The sequence below is a fragment of the Dama dama genome, chromosome 2 (assembly GCF_033118175.1).
Source record: "Dama dama isolate Ldn47 chromosome 2, ASM3311817v1, whole genome shotgun sequence".
Classification (NCBI taxonomy): domain Eukaryota; kingdom Metazoa; phylum Chordata; class Mammalia; order Artiodactyla; family Cervidae; genus Dama; species Dama dama.
The window spans coordinates 48,159,263-48,175,034 of NC_083682.1; the positions used below are offsets into that span (position 1 = coordinate 48,159,263).

The 15,772-nt window shown below is 42.4% G+C and overlaps 1 protein-coding gene across 1 annotated transcript in view; it reads left to right on the top strand.

The window, feature by feature from the left end:
- Positions 1-14,590, top strand: part of DEUP1 (deuterosome assembly protein 1) — a 109,305-nt gene extending 94,715 nt beyond the window's left edge. The window contains exon 15 of the mRNA XM_061159767.1: positions 14,272-14,590. Within this exon, the coding sequence (XP_061015750.1) occupies positions 14,272-14,448 (177 nt within the window). The 3' untranslated portion in view covers positions 14,449-14,590. The remainder of the gene's footprint in view (positions 1-14,271) is intronic.
- The last annotated feature ends 1,182 nt before the right edge of the window (positions 14,591-15,772 follow it).

Genomic DNA, 15,772 nt, shown 5'->3' on the forward strand with positions numbered 1-15,772 from the left:
TCTGGAATCTGTCAGCTGCTTTGGGAGAGGCTGGTAGTAAGAAGCTGTTGGTAAGAAAGAAGTAAGCTGCTGGTAGTAAGAAGTAGTTAAGCTGTTGTGGAAGAGGAAGACTTAAAACCATCAACTCTGGAAGTTTTAGAGATCTCAACCAGTCCATCCTAAAGGAGATCAGTCCTGGGTGTTCATTGGAAGGACTGATGCTGAAACTGAGACTCCAATACTTTGGCCACCTGATGCAAAGAGCTGACTCATTGGAAAAGACCCTGATGCTGGGAAAGATTGAGGGCAGGAGAAGAAGGGGATGACAGAGGATGAGATGGTTGGATGGCATCACCGACTCAATAGACAGAGTTTGGGTAAACTCTGGGAGTTGGTGATGGACAGGGAAGCCTGGCATGCTGCAGTCTCTGGGGTCGCAAAGAGTTGGACACGACTGAGCTACTGAACTGAACTGAACTGAAAGCCCAGCAATGCTCTTTTGTTTCATCTCAACATAAAATGCCAAAATTATCTGAACAGAATAAAATTCCATAACAATGAAGTAAATAAACTTCTTCATTTAAGCTAAGGGAACCTCCAAGAGCAAGTTCTGTATCAATAAAACTCTTTTTAAGGACTCCAAAGTAAACATATACTCCAACCCAGCAAGAGGGGGGAAAAAAGTGATAAATTGCCAAAGGCTTCATTGCAACTCACTTCAGTATTCTTGCCTAAAAAATTCCCTGGACAGAAGAGCCAGGTGGGCTATAGACCATGGGGTCACGAAGAGTCGGACATGACTGAGCATGCACGTGATGTGACTTCACTGTTCCAATATCAGGTGACTTTAGGATGATTAGTTTCTGCTTAAGTATCATCTCATCAGAAGCACCTGAGGAACTACCCTACAGTAGCACCTCCCTCACCATATTCTGTTTTTTGTTTTATCCATAGCACTTTATTATAACATATTTTGTTTGCCTCCTTCCTCTAGAATTTAAGCTCCATTAAAGTAGGATTTTTTTTCTATTTTTGCTTACCGTTTTAGCCCTAGCACCTAAAATAATGGCTGGCACTAGTAGGCACATAAAAGACATGCAAGAGTGTCTGTTGTATAACTTAATGAACACTGGATTTCTTTCCACCTCTAAAATTCTACATTATTACTTGAGGAGCTCATAAGTACAGAGTCATCCAGGAAAGAAAATTCTCTACTGTTGTAGGTCTGGGCATGGGGAACTTTGGCTGTGACGGCAGCCCTGGAGGCTTCTGAAAGACACGGCCCAGACTGCCATTCTGAGTTCAGTGACTTCCATCCACTGTTGCATTCTTTATTCTGCATCAGTGCTGTTCCTGCTCGGACCACCAATGACATCCTTGTTGTTAATTAAATAGACAGTTTAAAGAACTCATCTTCCTTAATCTTTTTCTCTTGATAGCATGTTCTCTGACTTTTAAGACACTATTCTCCACTGATTGTCCCATTGCCTTTCTGATCACTCTTTCCCAGTCTGCTTCCAAGGTTGTCCCTTCTGTACGTGTCCCTTAACTACTAGTGTTTATCATCCCCTCAGTCACTGATGGAGTAAACATGTATTGAGCACTCACTATATGGCATGTTCTGTTCTAAACACTCATTGATGAGACAGACAAGTCTACAGTCTGGTGAAAAAAAAGGGGAACTCCGTCAGTGGGTGAATGGATAAACAAAGAGTAGTATGTATACACCATAGACTATTCAGTCATGAAAAGGAGAGAAGTGGTGATACACGCTATAACGTGGATGAACCTGGATAATATCACGCTACCTGAAGGAAGCCAGACACAAAAGGTTATATATTGCATAAAAATGCCCATAAAAGGTAAATCTGATTAAAACAGATTGCAGATTGGTGCTTGCCAGGAGTACAAGGGGCCGGGAAAGCCAGAGAGCAAGGCTTGATGGGTACAGTTTCCTTTGGGGATGATGAAAATGCTTTGAAACTAGATAGAATTGTGGTTTTAATACACTGTGACTATACTAAATCCACACCAAATTGTTCATTTTGAGATGGTTATTCTTTATGTGAATTTTATCTCCAAAAAGAGGGAACAGTTAATGACTAGAAACAAATTAAAAAATCAAAAAGTTATAAATACTATAAAAATTGATGAAAAGATAGCAAATGATGTGATAGGAAGTGATGACAGTGTGGGGGATGACTTTAGGTTAAGTGGCTAGGAAAATGATTACTGAGAAGGGGACATTTAGGTTGAAACTTAAATAACAAAAAGGATCCAGCCTTGCAAAAATCTGGACATAGAGAGTTTTGGGCAGATGGAATGACTGGGGCAAATCTGTTTGGCAAAACAAAGCTTGTTAAGTTTGAGAACCAGAAAAGGGGAAGTGAGTGGTCAGGAGCTAAGAAGTATGTAATGAAATAGGGACAGAGAAATAGGCAGGAGAACTCCAGATCTGTAGAGACAGTAGGCCATGGGAAGCTATTAGGAGTTTATTTTAAAGCAATGGGAAGCCATGAGAAAGTTGCAAATGGTAGAGAATATAATCTGTTTTTGAAATTTTTTGAAGATCCATTTGACTACCAAATAAAGAAATTATAGATGGGCAGAGGTAAAAGTGGAGAGAACAACTGTCAGGCTATTTCAGTAGTTGAAGCAGGAGATGGTGGAGGTGGAGCCAGGAGGTGTTGGATCCAGGAAATATTCTGGAGAGCAAATGAGACTTGACAGTGGATTGGCTGTGGAGAATGAGGGAAAGAAGACTCAGAGATGACTCCTAGGATCTCTGCTTGAGCCTCAGGTACATAGTAGCACCACTCTCTGATGTGGAAGACAAGGAAGGAGCAGTATTAATGGAGAAAATTCATTATTTCCAGGTTAGACATTTAAACTTAAGTGTTTACTAAACATGCAAACTAAACAAGCAATAGGATATGTGAATCTGGTGTTCAAGGAATAGATCAGAGCTTGAAATAAAAAAGGGGCATTTTAATCAGCATGAGACTGATACATAAATCTATCAAACTAGATGATAATACTTAGAAGAGTGTAAATGGAAGAAGCTTTCCCAAGACAAACCTTAGACCATAATGTTTAGTGCTCCAGTGGGAATCTTTAAAGAGAGAGGAATGTCTGGTGGTGAAAGAGGTGGAGTGGGACCCAAGGGGTGAGGTTTATTTGTAGAAGCAGGGTCATTAAGAAGGTAAGACGGAATAGAATCCACAGTGTGGGTAGAAGGAAGGGTCTCTGAAACAGTGTGGCTTAAACTACGGCTCTAAATGCTAGTGGCACGGAGGGATGAGGTCCTGAGAAAGAGGCAAGGCTTCGTGGCCGTGATTAAGGAAGTGAGCATACTAGGGAAGCGCAGGAGAATGGCCGGGCAGTGCTAACTGACCATGTGAATTTGCGCTCATGAATTTTAAGTGAAACTAGTCCCTGTATAATGTAATTTCTCCTCCATTCACTTGCCCAGCGTTCAGCCGCTCAGGTACACGCTCGGTGCAAGCAGTTTAATTAGGCCTGAGTTTTACCATGTGTCTAGCATTGAGCTAGGATAAAGGGAGGGACAAGTTGCTGAATGGCTATCATGATGGATATGGAATGCGAGCATAGTTAGAAAAGGGAGATATGAGAGAGTTAGATATGAGAGAGTGGGAATACTAGACTAAGTCAGCGGAAGCATACTAGGTGGGTTACATAAAATCTTTATTAGTAAGTAATGCAGTTATCACTGACGACAGTGTCAAGAACGTGACCGTGGGAGTGGGTGCCTAAAATGAAGTGTTCCCCAGGATTCCACTTTTCCATTTCTTCCTCTTCTTTTATTTTCAGATCTTGGATGATTTCAGTCAGAGTCACAGCTTTAATTATTACCTATAACTTCCAAATATACCTCTCTGGTCCACACCTGTCTTCTGAGATTGGGTCTGATATATCCCACTGTCTACTTGACAATCTGTATCCCAAGTCACCTCTAACTCAGCATTATTCAGAGTTGAATATATTTCCTTCATTAACATATTAATTCAAAAAATTATTGAAAGCATACTTTGTGCAAGAACCTATGCTAGAATCTGGGGAATCAAAAGTAACTAAGACATTACCCTTAATGGGCCTCTTTTACTGTCTTTTCCTTTCTCCCTCCATAACTAGCATTGATGTCATCCACTCACTCGAGCCAGAATCTAGGAGATGATCGGTCTGAAGTCAGGTTTCCTAGAACCTGAGATGAAGATTCTTGTAAAAGTGATTTACTAAGGGAGTATTCTCAGCGGAAGCAATGAGGGAAGCAGGCTAGGGGAGGGGAGGAAGGCTAGATAAGGATGAGATCTTAGTTAGAGATTAGTTTAGTCTGGTCTCACCAGGAGTTGGAACATGGATTGCACAAAAGAGTTGGTTCCCATGGAGATAAGAAGTTTGGCCAGTGTAGGTTTGTTTGTTTTCTATTGCAGTATACTGATTTACAGTGTTTCCAGTGAACAGCAGAGTGATTCAGTTATATATGCATGTCTATTTTTTTTTAGATTCTTTTCCATTATAGGTTATTACAAGATATTGACTATAGTTCCCTGTGCTAAACAGTAGGTCCTTGTTTATTTTACACAAATAGTCTGTACCTGTTAATCCCAAGTTCCCAATTTATCCCTCTCCCACTTTCCTCTTTGATAACTGCAAGTTTGTTTTCTGTCTGTGAGTCTATTTCTGCTCTGAATGAATTCATTTATGTCATTTTTTTTTTAGATTCCAGTAATAAGTGATATATGACATCTGTCTGTGTCTGACTTACATCATTTAGTATGATAATCTCTAGGTCCATCCATGTTGCTACAAATTGGATTATGTCATTCTTTTTTATGCCTGAGTAATATTCCATTGTGTGTGTTATGTGTGTATGTATATAGATGCGGGACACATATTCTTTGTTCATTATTTAGGTGCTTCCATGTCTTGACTGTTGTAACTGTTACAGTGCTGCTATAAACACTAGGGGGCATATATCTTTTCAAATTAGAGTTTTCATCTTTTCCAGATATATGCCCAAGAATGGGATTGCTGGATCAGATCGTAACCCTGCTTTTAGTTTTTTAGGAACCTGGATACTGTTCTCCACAGTGGCTGCACCGTTACATTCCCACCAACAGTGTAGGAGGGTTCCCTTTTCTCCACACCCCCTCCAGCCATTTATTATTTGTATACTTTTTGTTGATGGCCATTATGACCTGTGTGAGGTAGTACCTCACTGTAGTTTTGATTTGCATTTCTCTAATAATTAGCAGTGCAGTCCATGGGGTCACAAAAAGATGGACATGACCTCGAAACTGAACAACAACAGATAATTAGCTATATTGAGCAGCTCTTCGTGTGTTTGTTGACCATCTGTGTGTCTTCTTTGGAGAAACGTCTATTTAGGTCTTCTACTCATTTTTTGCTTGGATTTTTGTTTGTTTTGTCATTGAGCTGTATAAGTAGCTTAGATATTTTAGAAATTAGGCCTTTGTTGGTCACATTGCTTGCAAATATCTTCCCCCATTCTGTAGGTTGTATTTCCATTTTCTTTATTGTTTCCTTTCTGTGAAAAACTTTTAAGGTTTATTCAGTTCAGTTCAGTTCAGTCGCTCAGTCATGTCTGACTCCTTGCAACCCCATGAACTGTAGCACGCCAGGCCTCCCTGTCCATCACCAACTCCCGGAGTCCACCCAAACTCATGTCCATTGAGTCGGTGATGCCATCCATCCATCTCATCCTCTGTCGTCCCCTTCTCCTCCTGCCCTCAATCTTTCCCAGCATCAGGGCCTTTTCACATGAGTCAGCTCTTCACATCAGGTGGCCAAAGTATTGGAGTTTCAACTTCAACACCAGTCCTTCCATTGAATACCCAGGAATGATCTCCTTTAGGATGGACTGGCTGGATCTCCTTGCAGTCCAAGGGACTCTCAAGAAGCTTCTCCAACACCACAGTTCAAAAGCATCAATTCTTCAGTGTTCAGCTTTCTTTATAGTCCAACTCTCACATCCATACATGACCACTGGAAAAACCATAGCCTTGACTAGACGGACCTTTGTTGGCAAAGTACTGTCTCTGCTTTTTAGTATGCTGTTTAGGTTGGTCATAACTTTCCTTCGAAGAAGTAAGTGTCTTATTTTCATGGCTGCAATCACCATCTGCAGTGATTTTGGAGCCCCCAAAAATAAAGTCTGACGCTGTTTCCACTGTTTCCCCATCTGTTTGCCATGAAGTGATGGGACCAGATGCCATGATCTTAGTTTTCTGAATGTTGAGCTTTAAGCCAACTTTTTCACTCTCCTCTTTCACTTTCATCAAGAGGCTCTTTAGTTCTTCTTCACTTTCTGCCATAAGGGTGGTGTCATCTGCATATCTGAGGTTGATATTTCTCCCAGCAACCTTGATTCCAGCTTGGGCTTCCTCCAGCCCAGCATTTCTCATGATGTACTCTGCATATAAGTTAAATAAGCAGGGTGACAATATACAGCCTTGACGTACTCCTTTTCCTATTTGGAACCAGTCTGTTGTTCCATGTCCAGTTCTAACTGTTGCTTCCTGACCTGCATACAGGTTTCTCAAGAGGCAGGTCAGGTGGTCTGGTATTCCCATCTATTTCAGAATTTTCCACAGTTTATTGTGATCCACACAAAGGCTTTGACATAGTCAATAAAGCAGAAATAGATGTTTTTTCTGGAACTCTCTTGCTTTTTCGATGATCCAGCAGATGTTGGCAATTTGATCTCTGGTTCCTCTGCCTTTTCTAACACCAGCTTGAATATCTGGAAGTTCACGGTTCATGTATTGCAGAAGCCTGGTTTGGAGAATTTTGAGCATTACTTTACTAGCGTGTGAGATGAGTGCCATTGTGTGGTAATTTGAGCATTCTTTGGTATTGCCTTTCTTTGGGATTGGAATGAAAACTGACCAACCTTTTGCAGTCCTGTGGCCACTGCTGAGTTTTCCAAATTTGCTGACATATTGAGTGCAGCACTTTCACAGCATCATCTTTCAGGATTTGAAATAGCTCAACTGGAATTCCATCACCTCCACTAGCTTTGTTCATAGTGATGCTTCCTAAGGCCCACTTGACTTCACATTCCAGGATGTCTGGCTCTAGGTGAGTGTGAGTGATCACACCATCGTGATTATCTGGGTCGTGAATATCTTTTTTGTACAGTTCTTCTGTGTATTCTTGCCACCTCCTCTTAATATCTTCTGCTTCTGTTAGGTCCATACCATTTCTGTCCTTTATTGAGCCCATCTTTGCATGAAATGTTCCCTTAGTAGCTCTAATTTTCTTGAAGAGAACTCTAGTCTTTCCCATTCTGTTGTTTTTCTCTATTTCTTTGCATTGATCACTGAGGAAGGCTTTCTTATCTCTCCTTACTATTCTTTGGAACTCTGCATTTAAATGGGTATATCTTTCCTTTCCTTCTTTGCTTTTCACTTCTCTTCTTTCCACAGGTATTTGTAAGGCCTCCTCAGACAGCCATTTTGCTTTTCTTTTTCTTGGGGATGGTCTTAATCCCCGTCTCCTGTACAATGTCATGAACCTCCGTCCATGGTTCATCAGGCACTTTGTCTGTCAGATCTAGTCCCTTAAATCTATTTCTCACTTCCACTGTATAGTCATAAGGGATTTGATTTAGGTCATACCTGAATGGTCTAGTGGTTTTCCCCACTTTCTTGAATTTAAGTCTGAATTTGGCAATAAGGAGTTCATGATCTGAGCCACAGTCAGCTCCTGGTCTTGTTTTGGCTTACTGTATACAGCTTCTCCATCTTTGGCTGCAAAGAATATAGTCAGTCTGATTTCCGTGTTGACCATCTGGTGATGTCCATGTGTAGAGTCTTCTCTTGTGTTGTTGGACGATTGTATTACTATCAATTTCTCCTTTTATGTCTGTTAACATCTGCCTTATATATTGAGATGTTTCTATGTTGGGTGCATATATATTAACAGTTGTTATACTTCTTCTTAAATTGATCCTTTGATCATTATGTAGTGTCCTTTGTCTCTTGTAAGAGCCTTTATTTTAAAGTCTATTTTGTCTGATATAAGTGTTACAACTCTGGCTTTCTTTTGAGTTCCTTTTGCATAGAATATCTTTTTCCATCCCCCCACTCTTAATTTTATGTGTCTCCAGATCCAAAATGGGTCTCTTATAGGCAGCAATATGCCAGTCTTTTGATCTTGGATCTTTTGACCCATTTAGACCGTCTGTGTGTTTTGGTTGGAGCATTTAGTTCATTTATATTTAAGGTGATTATTAATATGTATGTACTCATTGTCATTTTGTTAATTGTTTCAGATTTGTTTTTGTAGGTCTTTTATTTCCTTTATTTTTGTGATTTGATGACTCTCTTTACTGTTATGGCTGGATTCCTTTTTCTTTATTGTGTGTGTTGTTATCATAGATTTTTCAGTTGTAGTTACAATGAGGTTTTAGTATAGCAGTGTATATATATATAGTTTTATATATGTATGTATAGCAGTCCTTACATATAGTTATATATAAATATTTTAAGTTGCTGATCTCTAATTTGAAACACATTTAAAATGCCTTGCATTTGTACTCTCCTTCCCTCACAGTTACCACATTTTTAATATCATTTTTATATCTAATTGTTTTGTGTGTCTCTTAACTGCTTGTTGTGGAAATAGATAATTTTACTACTTTTGTCCTTTAACCTCCCTGCTAGCTTTGTGTGTGTGTGATTTCCTACCTTTACTCTATGTTTTCCTTCACTAGTGAGATTTTTCCTTCCATAATTTTCTTGTTTCTAGTTATGGCCTTTTTCACCTAAAGAAGTTCCTTTAATGTTTGTAAAGCTGCTTTGGTGGTGTTGAATTCTCTTAGCTTCTGTTTGTCTACAAAGTTTTTTGTTTTTGTTTTCTGTTTGTCTATAGTTTTTGATCTTTCCATCAAATCTGAATGAGAGCCTTGCTGGGCAGAGTATTCTTGGTTGTAGGTTTTTCCCTTTCACCACTTTAAATATATTTTGCCACTCCCTTCTGAACTGCAAAGTTTCTGCTGCAAAATCAGCTCATAACCTTTTGGCAATTTCCTTGCATTTTATTTGTTGCTTTTCCCTTACTGATTTTAGTATTCTCGCTTTAATTTTTTATTCTGATTACTGTGTGTCTTAGTATGTTACTCTGTGGGTTAATCCTATTTGGGAGTCTCTGTACTTCCTGGACATGGGTAGCTATTTCCTTTCCCAGGTTCAGAAGATTTTCAGCTATTATCTCTTCAGATATCTTCTTGGGTCCCTTTTGTCTCTTCTCCTCCTGGGACTCCTTTAATGCAAATATTAATATTAATGCAAATACTAATATTTAATGCAAAACTTGATATTGTCCCAGAAGTCTCTTAAACTGTCCTCATTTCTTTTCTGTTTTCTGTTCAACAGCAGTGATTTCCATTACTCTGTCTTCCAGCTCAGTGATCCATTCTTCTGAATCATTTATTCTGTTATTGATTCCTTGTAGTGTATTTTTTCATTTGAGTTATTGTATTACTCATCTCTGTTTGGTTGTTAATTATAGTTTCTAACTCTTAATTTCTAATTTCTTACTCTGTGCATCCATTCTTCTCCAGAGTTCCTTGATCATCTTTATGATCATTACTCTGAACTCTTTCTTGGGTAGATTGCCTATCTCCACATCACTTAGTTCTTCTTATAAAGATTTATCTTGTTCCTTCATTTGGAATATACTCCTCTGCCAGCTCATCTTGTCTAAGTTGCTATTTGTATTTTCATGCATACAGTAGATCAGTTAACATTGCTTGACCTTGGCGAAGGCGTCATATTGCATCTGAGCAGTGCACTCCCCTGTTGTCGCCCAAGCTAGAGGCTCCCCCTGAGAGGGCTGCATGGGTCCTTCTCCTGTGGCAGGGTGTGTGGGTTCTCCAGGAAGCTTGGTCGGGCCCTCGTCTGGTTGGTTGCCAGACCCTGTCTTGTGCAGATTGTGCTGGCTGCTGTTTAGTAGGGCATGGTCGTGAAGTGCCTGGTTGTGGAATCTGAAGGAGGCTGGGGCTAGTGCTGGCTCGCTGTTGGGCAGGATCAGGGTCCCAAACACTGAGGGTCTTGCCCACTCACTGGCAGGTAAAGCCAGATCCCGGGGTTAGTGCCCGCCTACTGTCAGGAAGACCCAGTTCCTGGAGTCTGGCTGCAGGGCCCAGGGATCCCAGAGCTCATTTCAGATCATTGTGGGGCAGGCAGTTCATGATACAGTTGAGTATGAGGACTAAGGTGTCTGGAGGTTGTGTTAGCCTGATAGTGATCCCGCAAGGGCCGGCTAGTCCCAGGAAGGTCTGGTGTGCCTTGCAGGATTATAGTTTTCTTGCTTCTGGTGTCTGCTCCCTGGTGAGTGAGGCTGGTCTAGAGGTTTGTGCAGGCTTTCTAGAAAGAGAGGCTGATGCCTGCCCACTGGTAGGTAGAGTTGGGTCTTGGCCCTCTGGTGGTCCAGACCCTGTCTAGGTGTATCCACAGGTGGCTGTGTGTCCTTTCGTCTTTAGGAAGCTTGTCTGCTGATGGGTAGGGCTGTGTTTCCCCCCCAGTTAGTTGTTTGGCCTGAAGTGTCCCAGCACTGTCACATGGAGGCTGTTAGGTGGGGCCAGGTCGTGGCGCTAATGACCCAAGTTATCAGCTGCCAAGAGTGTTCGTGCAGTTGAATGTTCCCCAATGTGTCTGACACCAGTGTCTTTGTCCCCAGGGTGAGCTGCAGCCATTCCCTGCCTCTCCAGGAGACTCTCCAAGGCCAACAGGTATATCTGGCCCAGGCTCCTATCAAATTACTGCTCTTGCCCTGGGTCCTCGTACACGTGAGATTTTGTGTGAGCCCTTTAAGAGTGAAGTCTTTTTCTCCTAATCTTGTGGGGCTCCTGCAAGTAAGCCCTGATGGCCTTCAAAGCCAAATGCTCTGGAGGCTCTTCTTCCCAGTACTGTAACCTGGCCTGGGAATCTCAGTGTGGCGCTCAGGAGTCTCTCTGCTGTAGGAGAACCTCTGCAGTTTAATTATTCTCCCATGTGTGAGCCAACTCCCCGGGGGGTGTGAGATTTCACTGTGTCATGGATCCACTACATGTCTTGCTGTGGTTCCTTCTTACGTCGTTCATTGTAGATCTTTTCTGATAGATTCCAGTCCTTTTCTATGATAGTTGCTCTGCAGACAGTTGTGATTCTGATAGGCCTTTGAGAGGAGGTGAGCTCAGGGCCTGTCTATGCCACCGTCTTCCACACTGGTGTTTTGTACCCCCGTGTCAATAAGTCACTGCCCCTGAGAAGAGGGGGGACTGAAACTTCCCAGGTGAGGAAGGAGGCTCCAGTTCATCCATAGGGCGATCTCCAGAGACGGGGCCACCTGTGAGCTGTTAGCACCAAAACCCAGGGCAGCTGGAAGACAGACGTGCCAGCCTGGTGGCAGGGTCTGGGTACACACGGGCAGCATCCATTCCCCTGTGTGCACCATTCAGACCCATGTTCTCTTCACACTGTTCACTCCATTCAGGCCTAGCTTCTCCAAGATGCTGACTGGTCATGACTTCTGAGGAAACTTACAGGAGGGGGGTCAGTGGAACAACCTGTAGCCCTTGATGCCATCTCGAGTCTCCTCACCCACTCTAGATCTCCTCCCCACCAGCCGACACTCCTGTTGGTCCCGGTGGCTGGACCACCCGGACCAGCTTACTCATGGGGTAAGCGGTTGTTCCTGTGCCCTCAGCAGGGTGTGGTTTGCATCTGTACTTAAAACTGGGCAGGAGAGCACTGAGCGAGGCCCTCCGTGGACTGCCTGAGTCCCAGACGTATTCTTCCCTGCCCCCGTGTAGTAACAGCCTCGCCCCTAATGATGCTCAGGTCAGGTACCTCTGCCGGTAGCACACCTCTTCTCTGTCCCTCCGACCTGTCAGCATAAAGAGTCCTGTGACTAGATGCTGCCAAAGCTTTAAGTTTGCGGAGACTCCACGGTCTCACTCGGTGAGAGGCATTCCTTCTCTGACACTGAAGACCTGTAGACCAACAGAGCCGAAAGACAGAGAGAGAGAAGGTACAGATTCTCCAGGAGGGTGAGCAGGGAGTGAAGCCATTCCTGCGTCCTCCCTTCTGTTCCCAGATCACTGTTACAAACGCAGTAGCCTGTGACAGCCATTGGTCTAAAGTCCACACCATGTTCTGATGAATGGCTCGCCGTGCTCATAGGACATGGTTGACAAGCTAACGCCTCAGCGGTGCCTTCAGAAAGCCTATCAGGTTCGCACCCTCTGAGGACAAATATGCCGTCCGTGGTAGAACCAGTGGACACCTGATCATGCCCTCACTGCCACACTCCTCTGCTGTAAAGTAGGTTCGTTTATTTTCATCAGGATCTCAGGTCAATCCGCCAGTTCCTCTGTGAGCCCTCAGACAGTGGTGCTGGCCACAGCCCTGAAGGCAGGGGATACAGACTGTAGGGTACATGTCAGTTCTGGTAAGGATGGCATACTGCCCTTTCTGCCCTTTCCAAGGTTTGAGGGACCTGATGTAATCTGTTTGCCATCAAGAGTCTGGTTGGTCTCCTTGGATGGTGCCCTATCAGGAGCTCAGCTTTGGTCTCTATTGCAAGCAGATCAGACACTCAGCAGGAACAGTCGCTAGGTGACCCTGGGTGCAGGGAGATGGTGCAGGTGGACCCACGCATAACTCCATGGGAATAGCTACATCAGAGGCTAGGCCAAGTCATTCTGTCTGCTTCTTGGGTGCTCTGTCTCAGCCAGGGCTCACGAGCATGACAGGAACTGTCTTGCAAACAGTATAGTGATCTGCTGCAGGTGATTGTAATACAGCTTTCCCTTTGAAACTGGCCAGAGGCTTCACAGAGAGTCTACCACAATTTTTCTATACCACAACTTCTAGTATGAAATCTGCTAAGTCATTTCACCCAAGGAGCAAGACGGCTTGTGCCCCACTCCCAACTGACTGCTGAGCCCTTTCTTGCTCTGGGCCCTTCTTAAAAACAAACAAACAAAACAGCCTTCTGTATCACATAATAAATGATTCAGATTATCCTCCTGAGTGGAACATGCTGCCTCCAAAACTTCAAGAGAGCTACCAAGCTTTATGCTTCTTTCATAGTGATAAGAAATGCAAGGTACATTAATTTGTGCTTAAAAAGATGTCCTGACATGCTCCATATCTCCAGACACCTACAAACAGAGTGTCAAGCCCTGAATTGCTTCTGGGGTTTCCCTGTTAACTCTCTGAAGTACCTCTGTCTTTCCGAGCCTTCAGCATGCTTACCAGTTCTTGGTCATCATGTCTTAGCACAACGCTCGTGTTACTATATCTGCAGTCTTTGGAATGTCCAGCTGATCCAGGCTCCTCCAGAGTGTATTATGACAGCATCGTTAGCATAAAACATCATGTTGGGGCAAGAACGCAGATGTGTACTGTTGTCTGTCCCAGAAGAATGCTAGCTACTTCTGACCTTCCTCCTTAGTATTAAAAAGAATGTATTTACCAGATCAACCGCGGCGTCCCATGCCCCCAGACTGCCATATGCTATTGGAGTGAAGACGTGGTACTTGGCCCGGCAGCTGCGCTGGGGCTGCCCCGTGAGCTGGCTGCATGCCACCGCCCTCACCCCAGTCCATACACCCCTGCCAGAGACCAGGCTTGTGGACTAGGTTCCCTGTAAGAGTTCACCTGCATACAGATCGTGGACTCCTCTTAGGCTTTATAAAAATCCCAATTCTCCCAATAAAAAGTTGAAGAAGAGCCTGGGGGTGCTGCAGAACTAAAAAAAGTAAAAATTTCCCCAACTTATTTTTTTAAGTAACCTAAAACATTAATTTTGAACGAAGCACTATAAAATTATCTATCATTGCTCTTTATTCCTCAGTCACACATTTTGTGTGTGTGTAAATAAGCACTAGACAGGTCACAGTTAACTGAGCACTTCCACACCACATGAAGGGTGCAACCCGGCACTCGTCACTGAGGTGATCTCAGCTGCAACTGGACAGACAATATTTACCCTCCTACCAAACATCATGCTTTTATCCCGCCTCACCTGGCTAACTGCATGCAGCCATGAGCCCCCTTTTTAAGCCAGTTTTTAAATTTATTCCTTAAGGACCTCATTAGCAGTGACTGCATTACACTGGTATAGAGTTCAGCTTAAGATATATTTTTCATTCGGAGCTGCAGTGTTTGACAGTTGGTCAGGGGTGAAGCATACCAAGAAATGCGAAGATTGTAAAAGGTCTTGTGTTCCTCATCTAACTTTTTCTTCTTCTTTCTTTAGTCTCCCCCAGATATATCCTTCCCGGCTTCTTTGGCCGCACAGCATTTCCTTCTGGAGGAGGAGAAGCGAGCAAAAGAACTTGAAAAACTTCTAAATACACATATTGATGAACTGCAAAGACACACAGAATTTACTCTTAATAAATACACCAAGCTAAAACAAAATAGACACATATGAGCTTTTAAATGTTTTTATTTGCTTCCCCCACCCCAGGAAACAAAGCTCTGGCAAAATATTTACAAAGCTGATTAATGAAACTGAGAAATTTTGTTCTGTTTTCTTGAGTAAATCATTTCTGTAAGGCAGCTAGAAAATAGTAAGTATTTGTCTGATAAAGCTCTTTGTATTTCTGTATTAACATAATAAATTGTTCAGCTACAGAGTTACTGTAAAATAAACATGACTACTCCAAAAGAGATTTTTTTCCCTCCAGTCTAAGGAATTGTCTGGAATTAAATATGCAGCTTTCTCCCACTTTAGTCATGTGTACGGGAGCCCATTTCCTCTGTAACGTCACATGATGAGGGAAAGGGCTTTACTATATTCTAAGCATTAACAGATGAAGTGCAGCTCCATTGTACTAGGCTTGAAATTTCAAGGATTTTTTTTTTTAATGAAAAATATTTAGTATTTTAAACTATGTAAATATCCTAAAATTTCTTTTAGAAAAAACCATATAGCTTACTGTTTCTGCATTCATCTTTGTAATGTCTTTCTGTTTTAACACAAAAAGATGTGGAACATACTGTCTGCACGCTTTAAACATGTGCCTAAGATTAATGCTTCATGTACTAATTACTCCATGGACATAAGATAAAGTAGAAAGCATTGCTGTTACCTTCTCCTTTGTAATACCTCTGTTTTAAATATAATAAAGGAATGAGAAATCCTTTGGACTTAAAACGCAAATGCTCCATCTGTATAAAAGAGTAATAGCATGGTAGTGAACAATAAAACTCAAGTTACAAATAAACAAGTGTGATAATCCATTTTTCTTTCTTTAAAAATGACATTTATATAAAGATTATGAAAAATCCTTGTTTCATTATTCCAGGTAAGCCCTACAGCTTTTATAGTGTTATTTTTCTCTTTGAAGAAACTGAATCTCCACATACAGAGAGATAAGTCACGACGTCCTTTAGATGAGTGTCATTGCCATGGGAGATGCAGAGCCCTGTTTACTTCAGTGACACAGCCACGTGGATTTGTAGAGCTCTTGATATTTGCAAAAAGGCTTCACAAAGAATTATTTATTTCTACCCAGAACAAGCCTGGGAAGTCAGCAAGGCTAGTATCCTTGTTCCTGGGACTCAAGCTGTTAAGAACTTACTGTAGAATCATGGTGAGTAAGAGAGAAACGCCAGCCTCTGACTCCCGGCTCTGCCTTTTACCACTTTCCAGCGTCACCTCTTGAGAGCATGCAGGTGGTGAGTAGCACTGTGGCCGCAGAAACCACATTTCACAACAGAACATCGGCAGGTACAGAGTTCCACGTGAGGAA